The 17200-nt window shown below is 43.7% G+C and overlaps 2 protein-coding genes across 4 annotated transcripts in view; one reads left to right on the forward strand and one right to left on the reverse strand.

Moving 5' to 3' along the window:
- LOC121629241 (LYR motif-containing protein 4B) overlaps positions 1 to 16683 on the reverse strand; it is an 80488-nt gene extending 63805 nt beyond the window's left edge. Inside the window, exon 1 of the mRNA XM_041968880.1 lies at positions 16570 to 16683. Within this exon, the coding sequence (XP_041824814.1) occupies positions 16570 to 16655 (86 nt within the window). The 5' untranslated portion in view covers positions 16656 to 16683. The remainder of the gene's footprint in view (positions 1 to 16569) is intronic.
- Positions 1 to 17200, forward strand: part of fars2 (phenylalanyl-tRNA synthetase 2, mitochondrial) — a 295775-nt gene that overhangs the window by 54146 nt on the left and 224429 nt on the right. The window contains exon 1 of one of the 3 annotated variants that reach the window (XM_041968861.1): positions 16873 to 16938. The exons of 1 other annotated variant lie outside the window; for it this stretch is intronic. The gene's annotated coding sequence lies outside the window, so the exon portion shown is untranslated. Of the gene's footprint in view, positions 1 to 16872; positions 16939 to 16969; positions 17105 to 17200 lie in introns of those variants that run through there. One more of the 3 variants, XM_041968860.1, reaches the window with a different exon arrangement.

Below are 17200 nucleotides of genomic sequence, written 5' to 3' on the forward strand. Positions count from 1 at the left end.
AAGTATGGTTTCAGCATGGGTTGGAGCAGGGGGTCCGTGGCTTTATGCATGAAGGGAGTCCCTGAACTACACAACAGTGAGGAAACAACAGTGTGCTCAGTCAGAGGCTTCAAGAGGCCTCAAGACAAATTTATTGATCCCAAAAAGACACTTCATTTGTGCCCCGTCCAAGTTGCTGCAAGACAGAAAGATACAGGAAGTCCTTCCTGCCAACAGCCAAAAACCAACTACAAATTTATAATTTTCCCTCAGAAGTCACCTGAGATGACTCAAGCATCTGATTAGGAAGCTCCCTGGTTACCTCCCTTTGGAGGTTTTTCAAGCACATTCAACAAGGAAAAGACAAGCAGGGCAGAGTCAGATCTCACGGGAGGGATTTGATATTCCTTCAGGTCCATGAACGCCTCATCATCCCCCAGGAGGAGCTGAAGAGAGAGGTCTGGCTTTCCTTCCTAGTGGGTTTTTAATACTAAGCCATAATTATAATAAAAAATTAAAAAAAAAATGTTTTTGTATTTTTCCTGTGAGTTAGTATCTGGTCGCTGTTATGTCTTTTTGATTTGATTTGGCTATTATTAAAAAACTCTTAATGACTGGCAGCCCTGTTTTTTTTTTTGTTTTTTTTGTTTTGTTGTTTGTTTGTTTTTTTCTGTGTGTGTGTTTCTGCTTTTGTAAAAGTTGTAGGAAATTTTCTGGTGTGTTCATGTACAGGTGTAACAGTTTGTTGTCTGGTGATGGTGTGCATTGAAGGGTCGTTTTCCTTCTGTCTGTGATCTTTTTGTCTCCTTTCTTCTTTCCCTTTTGCTCTTTTTGCTATTTTCCATCTTTTTCTGTCCCCTCCGGTCAGGTCCAGCAAGATTACATAGATTCCGTGATTCAAAGTAAATAAATAAATAAATTAATCACATTATCAAGAGGAGCCTTACCCATAGACCGCCCCTTGGCAGAGCAAATTTGTTCAGCACGATACAGCAACCAGATTATCATTTTGCTTGCTATGATGCTGGACAAGTTAAAAAAAAAAAAAGTACTATCCGGTACTATCAGGCACCATCAGGCAGTATCAAGTACTATCCGGTACAATCAGGCACCATCAGGTACCATCAGGCAGTATCAAGTACTATCTGGTACTATCAGGACCCACCAGGTACCATCAGGCACCATCAGGCAGTTTCAAGTACTATCCGGTACTATCAGGCACCATCAGGTACCATCAGGCAGCATCAGGCAGTATCAAGTACTATCCGGTACTATCAGGCACCATCAGGTACTGTCAGGCACTATCAGCAGGTACTATCAGGTACTATCCGGTACTATCAGGCACCATGAGGCAGTATCAAGTACTATCCGGTACTATCAGGCACCATCAGGTACTGTCAGGCACCATCAGGCAGTATCAAGTACTATCCGTTACAATCAGGTACCCTCAGGCACCATCAGGCAGTATCAAGTACTATCTGGTACTATCAGGAACCACCAGGTACCATCAGGCACCATCAGGCAGTTTCAAGTACTATCCGGTACTATCAGGCACCATCAGGTACCATCAGGCACCATCAGGCAGTATCAAGTACTATCCGGTACTATCAGGCACCATCAGGTACTGTCAGGCACTATCAGCAGGTACTATCAGGTACTATCCGGTACTATCAGGTACCATCAGGTACATTCAGGCACCATCAGGCACTATGAGGTACCATCAGGTACATTCAGGTACCATCAGGCACCATCAGGTACCATCAGGCACCATCAGGTACCATCAGGTACATTCAGATACCATCAGGAACCATTAGGTACCATCAGGCACCATCAGGCACCATCAGGCACCATCAGGTACATTCAGGTACCATCAGGCACCATCAGGTACATTCAGGTACCATCAGGTACCATCAGGCAGTATCGAGTACCATCCGGTACTATCAGGAACCATCAGGCACCATGAGGCACGATCAGGTACTATCCGGTACTATCAGGCACCATCAGGTACCATCAGGCACCATCAGGTACTATCAGGCACCATCAGGCACCATCAGGTACCATCAGGTACATTCAGGTACCATCAGGTACCATCAGGCACCATCAGGTACATTCAGGTACCATCAGGTACCATCAGGTACCATCAGGTACATTCAGGTACCATCAGGCACTATCAGGTACCATCAGGTACCATCAGGTACATTCAGATACCATCAGGTACCATCAGGTACATTCAGGTACCTTCAGGCACCATCAGGCACCATCAGGTACATTCAGATACCATCAGGCACCATCAGGTATCATCAGGTACATTCAGATACCATCAGGCACCATCAGGTACCATCAGGTACATTCAGGTACCATCAGGCACCATCAGGCACAATCAGGTACATTCAGATACCATCAGGCACCATCAGGTACCATCAGGTACATTCAGGTACCATCAGGCACCATCAGGTACCATCAGGTACATTCAGGTACCTTCAGGCACCATCAGGCACCATCAGGTACATTCAGATACCATCAGGCACCATCAGGTATCATCAGGTACATTCAGATACCATCAGGCACCATCAGGTACCATCAGGTACATTCAGGTACCATCAGGCACCATCAGGTACCATCAGGTACATTCAGATACCATCAGGTACCATCAGGCAACCCAAATGCTGTACAAGGTTTCTGGTGTTAAATTTGCCAGCGTTCGTGCCACCTCTGGAAACTGCAGCCCTGCATTTGAGGCATGTCGCTGTTTTGCTAGCGGGATTTTCTAACGAGTAAGAATATAATGCTAATGCTAAATGTTAGCACAACAGTAACTCATGTGCTGCTGCTTTTCCACCTACCAATCCAAACACTTGTCACACAAAATTACATAACTTCCTGTGTCTGTGTGTGATGGTGTTGGGCAGAAAAAACGAATTATAATTCCGTTTCTGTGGTATCGAACGGTGTTTAGACAGGAACAATTGCAGATCCCCTTCCTTTACTTTTGGCGGGATCGGTGAGTATTTCCGATGCTGATATCTGTTTTGGCCCAACTCTAGAAGAAAGGCAATGAGAGTGTTTAGGGCAAGCTGGGCGGTTGGAAACAACTATATAGCGATGCATTACCACCACCAGCTGGTGTCTGGAGCTGATGTCGGATCGCAGGAGTAAACTCTGAACTCAGCACTGCCCACTAGTGAAGTAGTTGACTTTACAACCACTGCAACGCAAAAGACGAATGGAAGGACAGCGACCCATGACAATGTTTTAAATGGACGTCACTATTCACTTACGTAAGGGAGCAGAAATGCGCCTTAAATGCTATTCCAAATTTTTTAACACATGCTCCTAATGTGCTTTTTCATCTGAAGGAAATGTTAAATTTTCTCACCAGAATGCTTCATTTACAAGGTAAAATCACAAAATGCCCCCAGCCCCACCTCATGACGCCATGTCTGTCTCCATTTTCACACCCTCTGAGTTTGCAGATATGATGTTATTTTTTAAGAATCAAGATCCAAAAGTTCTGGTTCTGTTCTGTGGACTGATCTGGAAGTTCTGGGACCGATTGTCCAGACAAGAATGCTGCACAAGCTCCTCACAAGAGCTTTGAAATTAAGAGCCACTGTGATTCATTTCCACACATTGTCCCCATTTTAATAGTAAAGCTCTATGTTAATTTAATTAACTTAGTTTAACTTTGTCTTTATTGAAGGAAAGGACTACAGTATTTATGGAGACAAACTCACTTAAAAGCATAAAGTATGGTTTCAGCATGGGTTGGAGCAGGGGGTCCGTGGCTTTATGCATGAAGGGAGTCCCTGAACTACACAACAGTGAGGAAACAACAGTGTGCTCAGTCAGAGGCTTCAAGAGGCCTCAAGACAAATTTATTGATCCCAAAAAGACACTTCATTTGTGCCCCGTCCAAGTTGCTGCAAGACAGAAAGATACAGGAAGTCCTTCCTGCCAACAGCCAAAAACCAACTACAAATTTATAATTTTCCCTCAGAAGTCACCTGAGATGACTCAAGCATCTGATTAGGAAGCTCCCTGGTTACCTCCCTTTGGAGGTTTTTCAAGCACATTCAACAAGGAAAAGACAAGCAGGGCAGAGTCAGATCTCACGGGAGGGATTTGATATTCCTTCAGGTCCATGAACGCCTCATCATCCCCCAGGAGGAGCTGAAGAGAGAGGTCTGGCTTTCCTTCCTGCTGCCTCCATGGATAGATGGGTGGATGGATGGGCATATATTTTAAGAACCTCAGCCTTCATTGGCCAGCATGCCGTAACTCAAATTTGGCCTGTGCATGCAAAACAGAGAACATGCTAAACTTCCAATCCCCCCCCCCCCCCGAAGAATCCTCTAAAAAATCTTTAATAACAAGATTAAGTTTGAGTATGAACAAAAGAGTGCTACGTTTTATTGAACACTGATGTGTAGGCAACACCGAACTTGTTTCCCAGCACAGAAATAATAAGTTTGTATGTTCATGCAACTCCAAAACCTGCTGGATTTAGTTTTAAATTAAATTTCTGTGTTTCCCGTCACTGTCGACTTCTGCAGTGATCCAACGTTCCTGCAGAGAATCATGAATGTTTCATCTGACTTCTGTTCATTTCCATGTTTTCTCTGGTAGACAAAGCTCTCTAAAGTCAGCCACCGTCTCCCACATCTCCTCCCAGGAAGAGCTGCGAGCGTCTGCATCAGCTGTTCCCACAGTCAGAGACAACAACAACAAAACACTGCCGGCAGCAGCGTCTGGCATATTCAGGTCATTCCACAGGAATATCACAAGATTATGACATTAAACCACTTCTGGTTTCTCTGGATTTGTGATTTTTTATTTTACATAAGTAATTTTTCCATACACAAAACATACACTCACCATCTACTTTATTAAGTTCACCTGACTAGTACCAGTAGGACCCTTTTTCTTTTAGAAATGTCTTAATTCTTGGTCTCATGGACTCAACCAGGTGTTGGAAACCTTCCTCAGAGGTTTTGCTCCATATTGACATGATAGCATCACACAGTTGCTGCGGATTTTTTTTTGGCTGCACACCTCACCTCAGGTAGGCTGTGCTGGTTAAACCAGACCACATTGGTACTAAGGGGCCCAAAGTGGGCCAAGAAAATCTCCCCCCACCATTACACCAGCAGCAGCCTGAAGCTTTGATCCAAGGCAGGATGGATCCATGTTTTCATGATGTTTCCAGCAGATTCTGAGCCGAGCATCTGAATGTGGAGCTGAAATGGAGACTCATCAGACCAGCAACGTTTCTCCATCTTCTATTGTCCAGTGTTGGTGAGTGTGTGTGAATTGTAGCCTCAGGTTCCTGTTCTTAGCTGGCAGGAGGACCCGGTGTGTCTTCTGCTGCTGCAGCCCATCTGCTTCAAGGCTGGACGTGTTGTGTGTCCAGAGATGCTGTTCTGTATCACCTGGTTGGAACTAGGGCTGGCCAGTATGATCTAGACTACTACTGCAATATCTTTTATTGTTATCGCGATACATGACATATAGGATCTCTCAGTGTTTTGGATTATCTCCTGTGAAAGTTGAATTTAACATGATCATGAATAAAAAACACAATTAGCATTTAAGGGGGGAAAAAAAACGCAATAAAGTTAAATTTAGCTATCTTTATTTAACTTTTTTTTTTTTTTTAACCGGGGACCCCCACTCAAAAGCTTTTAACAAAAACCAGTGTTTCCCAATATATGGAGTTTTCTATGCAACACCAGATCAACAGAAGTATTTTAAGATTCCTTTCCCTCTATAACAGGTCTATATTTAGTCCTTTTAATATAAAAATAAACAGCCTGATGTTATTTATCTTAATTATAAGACGACAGGTCTCTACATGTACACACACTCACCAGCCGACTGTGCATGTTGGAAATCATGTTGCACCAACCACCTGAAAATAAAATATTTTCATTTTTAAAAGTTTCCTGGTTGGAAACACTCAGAATAAAGCCATTTTTTTATATCGCATGTAGAACAACTTGGGATACATCAAGTATAATCAACATATTGCCCAACTAAGTCCAGACTGGAAGTAAACTGATTCATTTAAACTGTTTGGGACTGTTTTGAATGTTAAACTCATTGAAGGTGATTGAGAAAGCACAATGTATTGCAGCTTGAAGAAAAATGTGCAGCCAGCCAGCCAAACAGGCATAAAGTCCAGACTGGGCCACAAAGGTCCCAACACCGTCCTTAACTATGAATGTTTAGACTTTTTAAGTGAATAGGAGCAGTGTTAATACAAATGTTTAGATGGATTTAATTATCTTCTCTGTGAAGACACAGGAGATAAAGTTTAGCATTTCAAGGCATAAAGTGAGCATCACAGAATTTTGCTGTCTTTAAGACTCTAAGGACCCCGGCCTGCTTATTTACTGGCCTGGATCCTCAATCTTCTTCTGTTTTTGGCAAAAGACCATGATCCCCTCAGAATACTGAAGATTTTCCATCCATCTTTTTGGCGGTTTAGCTTTGTCTCTGCCAAATAAACCAGGACCAGTGATGCTTTTTACTCCTTAGCTGTGCACGAATCTCTGTAATGCACAGAAACCCATCTACCAATACTAGTAAATTCTCTCTGTGGTTCAAGGAGTCGTTATTATCCCTGTGGGGTAATTTGCAATGCAGCAAGCGGTAAATCTGTGCAACAATCACACATAAACAGCGAGAAAAAGCAAAAGGATTATGATGAATAAATAAAAACAGAAAATAGAGCTACTTGTTCAGCAGAGCAATGGTGGTTAATAAATAATGATGGGCGGAGCCGTCATGATGTCGCCTACTGGTGAGTCAACAGTTAGTTCTGATGGTCGCCATCTTGGACAAGAAGGTGGAGAAAATTATCCCTAAAACCTGATTGGACAAAACTGTTCTGGTTAAATGACCCATAGCAGAAGAATACTAAAAACTATTTTCTGAACTATCACTGTTATTGGTGCAGCCTGTTCTTCTTAATCATTTGATATTACTGACAGACAAGTCCAAGCTTTTGGTTGAATTTTAGCTCAGCACACACCTCAAACAAACAGTTGCTCTATGCAAACAAGTTGCATAAAAAATTCCTTAACTGAGCAGCAGAAGGGTCTGCTGCGCACAGAAGTACTTTTTACAATTCTACGGTCTTCTTTGCAGTTTTTAACGCAAGTTAAGAGCACTCCTGTCTTGAGGAGAAAGTAAAAAAAGAATGTATAGTTGAAGTGAATGGAGCAAAGGGTGGAGGCACTCTGTATTCTGAGGTGATTTGAGAGAAAACCATAAGGTCTGTCATAATGACAGTTGCATTGGATGAAAGACGGCAGAAATGCCTGTTTTGATATATTTGAAACTGTGAGCATAAGAGAAGTTTGTCTGAGAAATGTTCAGGATAATTTCAGGGCCAGATTTATAGAGTAATGTCACACATCAGAGAGGAGAGATTCTAAGGACAAACAAACAAAAAACAAGACGTCTGTCCAGCAAAAACCAGAGCACACGTCTCCCGATCGAGATGCATGTTTTGATAGAACTTTTGTAGGGGTTTTGTCAAAGCTGAAAATTGTGACAAAATAGATATTTAAGCAGAATAAGCACTAACAAATAGTAGTATGTGTGCCTTAACGCTTAGAGCACTGGCACACATAATAAATCACCAGCACTATGACCTGTGGGACCGACCAGACCTGATGTCTCCGCTGTCAGCGATAGAGAATAAAACTGGACAGTTTTTCTACATCAATAACTCAATTCAACCACTTAAATTTCACATCAGACTAAACAAACTGTAATCATTCCTTGCACAGGTCTGGTTTTTATCCTGATAAAATGCCACTACTGTCCCTGATGACAGCGTCTTTTCAGCAGAACTGCTGAGATGGCTGAAGCTTGTGCATCATTAACATCCGTATGATAATGATGTATATAAATATTAATTCTCAGAACTGAACTTCCTTTGCCAGGACAACACGCCTCCACATGAGGCCCGAAACCAGCTGTCTGGCTCTGGGGCGGGCATGTGGAATTTATTTTATCAGCACTGGCAGCAAGAGGAGGCCGTTTCTCATCCGGCTGTTCAACAATTCAACACAGCAGCGGTCCACATGAAGGAGTCGATCTCTGTCCGCAAAGCTGACACACCCCGCAGTACACAAACATACTGAGGAAACAGTAATAATATGCACGTTTTTACCAACATGACCTCAAAAATAAGACGAAGGTGATCTGTGGAGTTCTGATTGTTCCGAGTCATTGCTAAACACCAGTGTTTATAAAGGCGGGCACATGGGATTCTTCAGATGAGGTTTAACTACGGGACGGAGTTCTGTTTGTCTATACTTGAACATGATGGGACGTCAGAACCAGCAAGTGCCTACAGAATATAAAAAGAATAATTTAGTGCTGGAAATCTGAACATTAATCTGTCAGTGGCTCCAGATGTTCACACTGGGAGCCACAGGCAGTTTATTTCCCATCCTGACCTCAAAACTGCTCCAAATCAATCAGTTATTACATAATTCAGTAAAAGGCTTTCAATTTCAAATACTGCAGCTAAAATTTATATATATATATATATATATATATATATATATATATATATATATATATATATATATATATATATATATATATACACACACACACACACAAGCATAAAACACAGCCTTAACACTAACATTTATGAAACCAATCTGTGCACAAAGCCTTACATTCGTTCTTTACATCATCATCACGAACTGTGAAGAAGAACGGTGAATTATGTGATAAAAAGGGAGAGACCAGCAGAGGGCCAACTGCTAGACAGAATTAAGGACGACTAACCAGGAGCTGCTACAACAAAGCAGGATTAGCAACCAAGTCAGGTACAACAGGCTCAGCTTGGGATTTCCGGTTCTACAAAGCTGGGTTGCTTTTTACTGGGCTGTGTCACCATGGCAACTGATGCTGGAAACCTAACCTGCTCCATGGACCGAATATCTGTCCAACTATCTTAAAGTCAAAGAGTGACTGAGCTGTTGGGTTTTCACTGATCTTCATATTACCGAGAGGTCTGTTATCGGAATTCTTCTGTAGCCTGAAACAGAACGATTACTCCAAAGTTTGCTCCTGCAGACTTTTAGAAATTTATAACTACGTCAATCCTTGTTAGAATTTACGACAATCATTGCACTATGAAATATTTGCTGTCGTACGGTGTGTATGTGCATGTACCAAACTCAACAAATAGCCTCAAACGATGTCCGAACGTTCCCAACATTTATCACTGAAAACTTTAACCCTTTTATTCCATCTTCAGAATGAATGACAGAAAACAACCATTTACAATAAATCCACTGACTGTCATGAGCTTTGTTTTTTATTTGCTTCCTCCTCTGATCACACACCTCACAGACTGCAACCAAACTTCTGCTCCCTCTTCAGCCCAGTAGTTCACAGTAATAACAAATTAGCTGCTGGTTTGTCGACTTAAACTAACTTCAACACGAGAAAAGGAGACAAACACCAACGAAGAAGACGACAGCCAATGTGTGTGTGAGCCGGGAGAAACGAGCTCTGTGATTGGCTAATATGTGGAAAGAGGCGGGTCTTGGGGGAATTTAATATTTAGATTAGATTAGATTAGATTAGATTAGACTTTATTATCTCACAGTGGAGAAATTCACTTGTTACAGCAGCTCTTGTTATAGAATAAAGTACAGAGAGGCAAAATAAGGTGAACATGCATCACAGCAAGAAAGTGCAATAGAAATTATTTACAAGTCTAAGAAAAGCAAAAATATGTACCGTTATAATATAAAGATATATATATATACATATATATATATATATATACACACATACATATATATACATACATACACACATACATACATACATACACACATACATTATATATATATATATATATATATATATATATATATATATATATATATATATATATATATATATACATATATATATACATACATACATACACACACACACACACTACATCCATACATAAAATAAAATAAAATATAACAACAACCTCACAGACTATATACATATTTACATGGTGATGGTGGGATATGAAGAATATGATGACATTGATAATGGGGGGTATTGCACAGTAAAATATAAATAAATATTACACAGTATTATGACTATACAGATAAGTTGTACAGTCTGACAGCAGTGGGAATGAAGGACCTGCGGTAGCGCTCCTTCCTACACTGAGGGTGTCTCAGTCTGCTGCTGAAGGAGCTGCTCAGCCCCTCCACAGTGTGGTGCAGCGGGTGAGAGGTGTTGTCCATGATGGATGTGAGCTTGGCCAACATCCTCCTCTCACCCACCTCCTCCACAGAGTCCAGCCCGCAGCCCAGGACAGAGCTGGCCCTCCTGACCAGCTTGTTCAGTCTCTTCCTGTCCCGGTCGGTGCTGCTCGCTCCCCAGCAGACAACGGCGTAGAGGACAGCAGAGGCTACCACAGAGTCATAAAATGTCCTTAGCAGAGGCCTGCATACTCCAAAGGACCTCAGTCTCCTCAGGAGGTGGAGGCGACTCTGGCCCTTCTTGTACAGGGCGTCTGTGTGGTGTGACCAGTCCAGTTTATTGTTGAGGTGAACACCCAGGTACTTGAAACTGTCCACCAGGTCAATCTCCTTCCCCTGGATGTTCACCGGTGTGTGGGGTAGTGTCCTTCTCCGGAAGTCAATCACCATCTCCATGGTCTTACTGGTGTTTAAGCACAGGTGGTTGCGCTCACACCAGTCCACAAAGTCCCTGATGACTGACCGGTACTCCAGCTCGTTCCCCTCAGACACACAGCCCACAATGGCTGAGTCGTCAGAGAACTTCTGGAGATGACAGCTGCTGGTGTTATAGGTGAAGTCCGAGGTGTAAAGGGTGAAGAGGAACGGTGAGAGCACTGTTCCCTGAGGGGCCCCCGTGCTGCAGACTACCACCTCAGACACACAGTTCTGCAGACGCACATACTGTGGCCGGTTGGTGAGGTAGTCGATGGTCCACGCGGCTAGCTTTCCATCCACACCAGCTCCTTCCAGCTTCCCCCGCAGCAGCACCGGCTGGATGGTGTTAAACGCACTGGAGAAGTCAAAAAACATGACTCTCACGACGCTCCCAGCGGTCTCCAGGTGAGCCAGCGCCCTGTGCAGTAGGTAGATGACAGCATCATCCACCCCGATGTTTGGCCTGTAGGCAAACTGCAGCGGGTCCATCGCGGTGCACACCACGGAGCGGAGGTGACCGAGGATGAGCCTCTCCATGGTCTTCATCAGGTGGGAGGTCAAGGCGACGGGTCTGTAATGGTTCGGTTCCTTCGCGTGTGATATCTTAGGAACCGGAACCACACAGGAGGTCTTCCACAGGACAGGGACCTTCTCCAGGCTGAGGCTCAGGTTAAAGATGTACCTGAGCACCTCACAGAGCTGGTCTGCACAGGTCCTGAGCAGCCTGGGGCTGATGCCGTCGGGTCCTGCAGCTTTCCTGTTCTTCAGCCGCCTCAGTTCTCTCCTCACCTGGGCCGATGTAAAGGAGAGGGGGGAGGTGGAGGGCAGTGGGGGGCTGGTGGTCGAGTCCATTGGTGTGGAGTGGAGATGGGGGGTAGGTGAAAGTGGAGGTGAAGATGAAGGTGGTCGGGGGAAGGTGATGGTTGACGCTGGACTGGGGATGTGTGAAGAGGGGGGAGGGGGGGCAGGGAGAGTGGGGTTTGAATCAAATCTGTTAAAAAACAGATTTAAATCATTGGCCCAGCGCTGGTCTCCATCAGCTGTCCCTCTGGCACCACTCTGTCCAAATCCAGAGATCTCCGTCAGCCCTCTCCACACGTCCCGTGTGTTCTTCTGCTCCAGCTGCTCCTCCAGCTTCTTCCTGTAGCTGTCCTTGGCTCGCCTGATCTTGTACTGGAGTTCATGCTGAACTCTCCTCTGCTCCTCTCTGTCCCCTGAAATGAAAGCCCTCTTTTTCTGGTTCAGCAGGACTTTAAGCTCAGGGGTCACCCAGGGTTTGTTGTTGGAGAAACACCGCACCCTCCGGGTTGGCACAGTGTTCTCCACACAGAAGCTGATGTAGTCTGTGATGCAGTGGGTCAGGCCATCAATGTCCTCTCCATGAGAGCTGCAGAGTGTCTCCCAGTCTGTGGATTGGAAACAGTCTCTCAGTCTCTCATTGGCCTCATCGGTCCACACTTTCACAGACTTCTTCTGTGCCAGCTGTCTTCTCACCCTGGGTGTGTATTCAGGGAGCAGATGTACGAGGTTGTGATCAGAGCGTCCAAGCAGGGGGAGGGGGGCGGAGGTGTATGCGTCCTTCACATTAGCATACAGTAGGTCCAGCGTCTTGTTCTCCCTGGTGTGGCACTTCACGTACTGGACGAAAGTAGGGAGAGTGGCAGAGAGCGAGGTGTGATTGAAATCCCCGCTGATGAGCAGGAGGGACTGCGGGTAGCGAGTCTGCATCCGAGTCACTGCGCTGTGGAGCAGCTCACAAGCAGCTGCTGCATCAGCCGAGGGAGGGATGTACACATTAAACAGTATAACGTGTGAAAACTCCCTCGGGAGGTAATACGGCCGCATGCCCACAGCGAGTAACTCAATGTCCCTGGTGCAGAGTTGTTCCTTTACACAGACGTGCGCCGGGTTGCACCATCTCTCGTTGACATACACCGCGAGTCCCCCGCCTTTCCTCTTACCACTCTCCGCCGCACTCCTGTCCGCGCGCGAAAGTTTAAATCCATCCAGGGAAACCACAGAGTCCGGAATAAGTCCATTCAGCCACGTCTCCGTTAGACACATGAGGCCACATTCCCTGAACTCCCGCTGTAGCCGGGTCAGCGCCGTGAGCTCCTCGGTCTTGTTAGAGAGGGAACGAACGTTTCCCATAATCACGGAGGGTAAATATGGCCTGTACCTCCGTTTCCTCTCCTGGAGCTTTCTTCCTGCTCTGCAGCCTCTTCTTTTTCTCCGTATCTCCGCGGGAATCTCCGGCTTCTCCGCGTAGAGAAGAGCAGTGCCGCTCAGAGCTAACAGCTGGTCCCTGGTGTAAACAATGGAGCCGTGGCTGAAACCAAAGGTGTCCCCCGCCGAAGTTTGGAAAAGTGCCAAAAGAAGCAGAAATCCAAATAGAAAAACAATAAAAGTAGGTTTCCCATGTGCAGAATTGCACCTGGTACTGACTACTGTAAAGGAAAAAAGAAAACCACGTCTAAGAACCATATAAAACACTAAAAAAAGGAATAGAGAAGGCAGAGCCGCCGTAGCACGCAGCTGCTCGCACAGCGCCATGTTTAAGTCTTTAATTTCTTTAGGGTTGCTAATTTAGCGACTTTGTGGTTGTATTTAGCGAGTTTTCAGACCCTCTATCGAGTTTTTCTGGTGTTATTGGAGACTTTTGGAGACGGAGGTGAATGCAGGGAGTTTGCAGACCCTCTCATACGAGGCTTGGTCTTCTCGCAGCAGCAGCAGCTGCATTCAGACGACGTTCAGCTGTTTCATGACCAGGCTGGAAATGAAACGTAGAAGCTGCTGCTGGATTATTCTACGCTGGTTTACCGTCACAGTAACGTCTGTTAATGAAGAGTGTGGAGGAAATATTTAAAAATGTTCCAGGCTCCTAATTAAAAAACAAAATGCACTTAAAAAACTGAACTAAAAAATAAAGAAAATATTGACAGAATCATTATTGTAATTTATTTTATGTTATTTATTTTTTGCTGTTCTAATAATTTTTAGGTTGTCTTTTTTTTTTAAATCAATTTCTGCCTTTCCCACAACATCCCTCTTTATAACAGCATCCATTACAACTATATGTACCAGGCTAATTATGCTAATTAGCGACTTGTAGGACAGCCAATAGCTGCTGTTCTTACTGAGGAGTGGGAACAGCGGCTGGAGGAGCATCAGGCCCTGAAGCTGTTTATTACCAGGAACTACATGGACCAGTCGTACCATGTCCTGTGGGGGATGACGGGGACAAAGATGCCGTTCTGCTTCAACTACAAAGTGAAAATCAAATTTTTTTATGTCAACTGCAAAAAAATGTGAATTGTAAACATTATAATTTCTGAATTTATTGTTAAATATTTATCACTAATACAGTGAAAATGAGAGAACATGTGAGCATTTGCTATGCAAGGCGATTTCAGTGTGCGCCCCTAAATTTTCTGCTTGGGCTACTAAAAATTTAAGTTATAGTTCGCTGTGGTCCTCGTAAAAAAAAGTTAGTCTGGAACCCTGCACACGTGTTTGGTCAGAAAGCCTGGGTTGACTGACCGAGTCTGTAATCAGCATTGTGGTTTCTCTAAGCAAAATCTCCATAGTTTGGGTTAGTTGAACCAGATATAAAAAAAATCACTGTCAAACAAACACAAACCTAAAAAAAGACCTACTGAAAACATGTCAGCCCACATGTAATCTGCTTTTCTGATAAAAAGGTCAGAGTGTGTCAGGCTGCGTTGCATGGCGGGTCATCTTGTTGGGTCTCTTACGCAGAGCTTCATAAATCAGGCAAAACTGATTTCTTTAAACTTTTACTTGAAACTTAAAAGGAATTAACAAGTACAACAAACACAAGCCGTTCTCCACCGACATCTCGTCCACCTCACAGCATTTTTCTACTTCTGTCATAAAAAACACTCACTTCCCGTTACTTCAAAATAAAAGCACTGTTATCGCTCTTAGAAAAGGAATAATTAATGTGGACGAAACTTCATTGCGAAATGCTAACATTTTGTAAACATTATGCATGAAGCAGTTCAATTAGCCAGCAGCTTCTACACAGTAAAGCAGAGGAAAAGCCAGGAAGTCTACATTTGTAAAAAGGTGAAAGTAGTTGGGATTAAGACCTTTCATGACTAATCCTGCATTGTTTGTACTCCTGTAAGTACACATTTTGGTGTTTTTGTAGCATTGTTGTTGTGTGTTTGACGTAAACAAACCATAACCCGCTCCATCAAGGCCTAGTCCGGTCTGTGTTATCTTCATCATAAAGATTGCTAGAACATCCTGGTGAACAAGGCTAAAAGCTGTCGACTGAGCCTTAATTTATCCCAGCATAGCAGAAGCTAACAAAGAATTACCCAAACTGAAGAAAAATGATTTACAAACCTTTAAAGAAGTGATCACTGCAGACTCCCTGACATGGTTTGACTCAGCTCCTTCTGATCGTAAAGGTTCACAGTCATAAAATCCTTGGTTGGCGCTGCCTTTCTTTATGACTTCACAAGGAATTCTTAAGTAGCGTCAATCAGTTTTATAAAGCAAATGATTGGAGCACGAAAATATAATGCCATTTCCAGCAATCAATACCTGCTTGTCACACATTTAGGGGCTGTCCCCACGACGCCGAATTGCAGTAAAACCGCTAAAGTATTTTAGCAATCCACCCCTTCATCCCCACAAAACCAGGAATTAGCCTCCATGAAACATGTCTGAAACCAGGTGCCGAGGTGGATCGGTTTGACACCTCTACCGTCTGTGGTCCTGTGAGGACAGCGTAGCCGCACCACAAGAGGATATGACGTCAGTGTGATGAACGCGGTTCAAACACAACAACAAGAATGGCGTGCGTGACCAGCTGTGTTGTGGTGCTGCAGACAGTCCTGGCTCCTGTGCAGCTTTAGCTCCAAAATGGTACGCCACAGTGCTGCTGTACCATCACCAGCAGGAGCAGGCAGATACATCATTATGCACAATGTCTGGTTCTAACTCTGGAGTGTTACTCTTTAATCACTGTAGCGCCCCCCACAGCCTGGTAGTATGTACTACAGTGGTGTCATGGGGATGTTGAAGCCTTTCGTCTAGTTTTCACCACCGTTTTCACACCTGAACCGGCTTTGGTGCCGTGTGGACATAGCCTCACTCTGGTCTTTAATGAGCTAGGTTGACAACCACTTCATATGATGCATAAATAATCAGACGGATGTGAAGTCTGAGTAATACAAGAGATGGAGAAAGGAGGGCAAAAGGACCTTACATGGAGAAACTAATGAGATGAAAAACATTTATCCAGACACTGGACTGGATTACTTGACCTGCACCCACATCAGGCATACTGCACACTACATTTTGAGCTGAGTGGATCCAATTAGGAAAACAAATCAATAAAATAAAATAAAATAAATACACACACACACACACACACACACACACACACACACACACATATACATACATATATATATATATATACATACATACAAATAATATATTTAGTGACAGAGAGAGAGAGAGAGAAATGAAGAATAAAGATAAGCTCATCTTGAATCTTTAAAAGACACTGTTGTGCTTAAACCTAATCTCCTGAAGAATATGTCTCTTTTTAAGCATTTTTAAGCATATTCAACTAAATGGGCATTTCTTTGATAACGTGTAGGCTATATGAACACTTTACTGCCTCAACATCACCAGCTGAACAGGCGGTAAAAGCATCTTCTCGACTCCAATGACTCTTCTATATTTCGTAAGCTGCCAATGACACTGAAACTATAAGGCGGCTAAAGTAAACACAACCGAAAACAACCACTTTATCACCTTTCCCGTCGTCGACAGTGAAGCTAAACCGACCACGAGACCATTCGCTCCCACCAGACTCATTTCTTACCTGTAGTTATACGAGGGGAACTTGCTGCTCTCTTTCAGCATCATCCTGTACAGAGAGATCACCTGAGCTCTTGTGGACGCCGCCATGATGTTGCTAACAACACGGCTGTCTCCCTCCGCGACAATTTAAGTCTCAGGACCCTTTATGAAAAGTGGCCAACGAAAGCCTGAGCAAAAGTCTCAACTACAGTGCAACTCTCCTCAGTATTTGTCAGTATTTTATAATAACTATTTATAAATACAAACTGTCCTTTAACTTCATGATGATAAAATTAAGTCAACATTTTTCCAATGTGGTTTGTAGGCAAATACAAACACAGGCGCGCCTCCGCCAACTTTACATCAGTCCAACGCTGGAGTGGATCAGAAGGTGAGTTAGCTTAGCCTTTCTTAACCTCTAAAAAGTGTTAGTTGATGCACAAATGTTAGGTTTTCATGAATGAACTACAACGTGGTGTTAAAGCGGCTAACTGGCAGGCTTTCGGGCTACAGTTTTATGTTTTTGTCCTCAGAAAGTCCTTGTTATGGGCCAACATGTGAGCTGCTCTGCTTTACACACGTTTGACAGATCAGCAGCTGTGAAGTTAACTCCTGTAAACTGTCCTTATTCTTGTAGTTGCCACAAACAGAGC

This window comes from Melanotaenia boesemani, chromosome 18, assembly GCF_017639745.1.
Source record: "Melanotaenia boesemani isolate fMelBoe1 chromosome 18, fMelBoe1.pri, whole genome shotgun sequence".
Taxonomy (NCBI): domain Eukaryota; kingdom Metazoa; phylum Chordata; class Actinopteri; order Atheriniformes; family Melanotaeniidae; genus Melanotaenia; species Melanotaenia boesemani.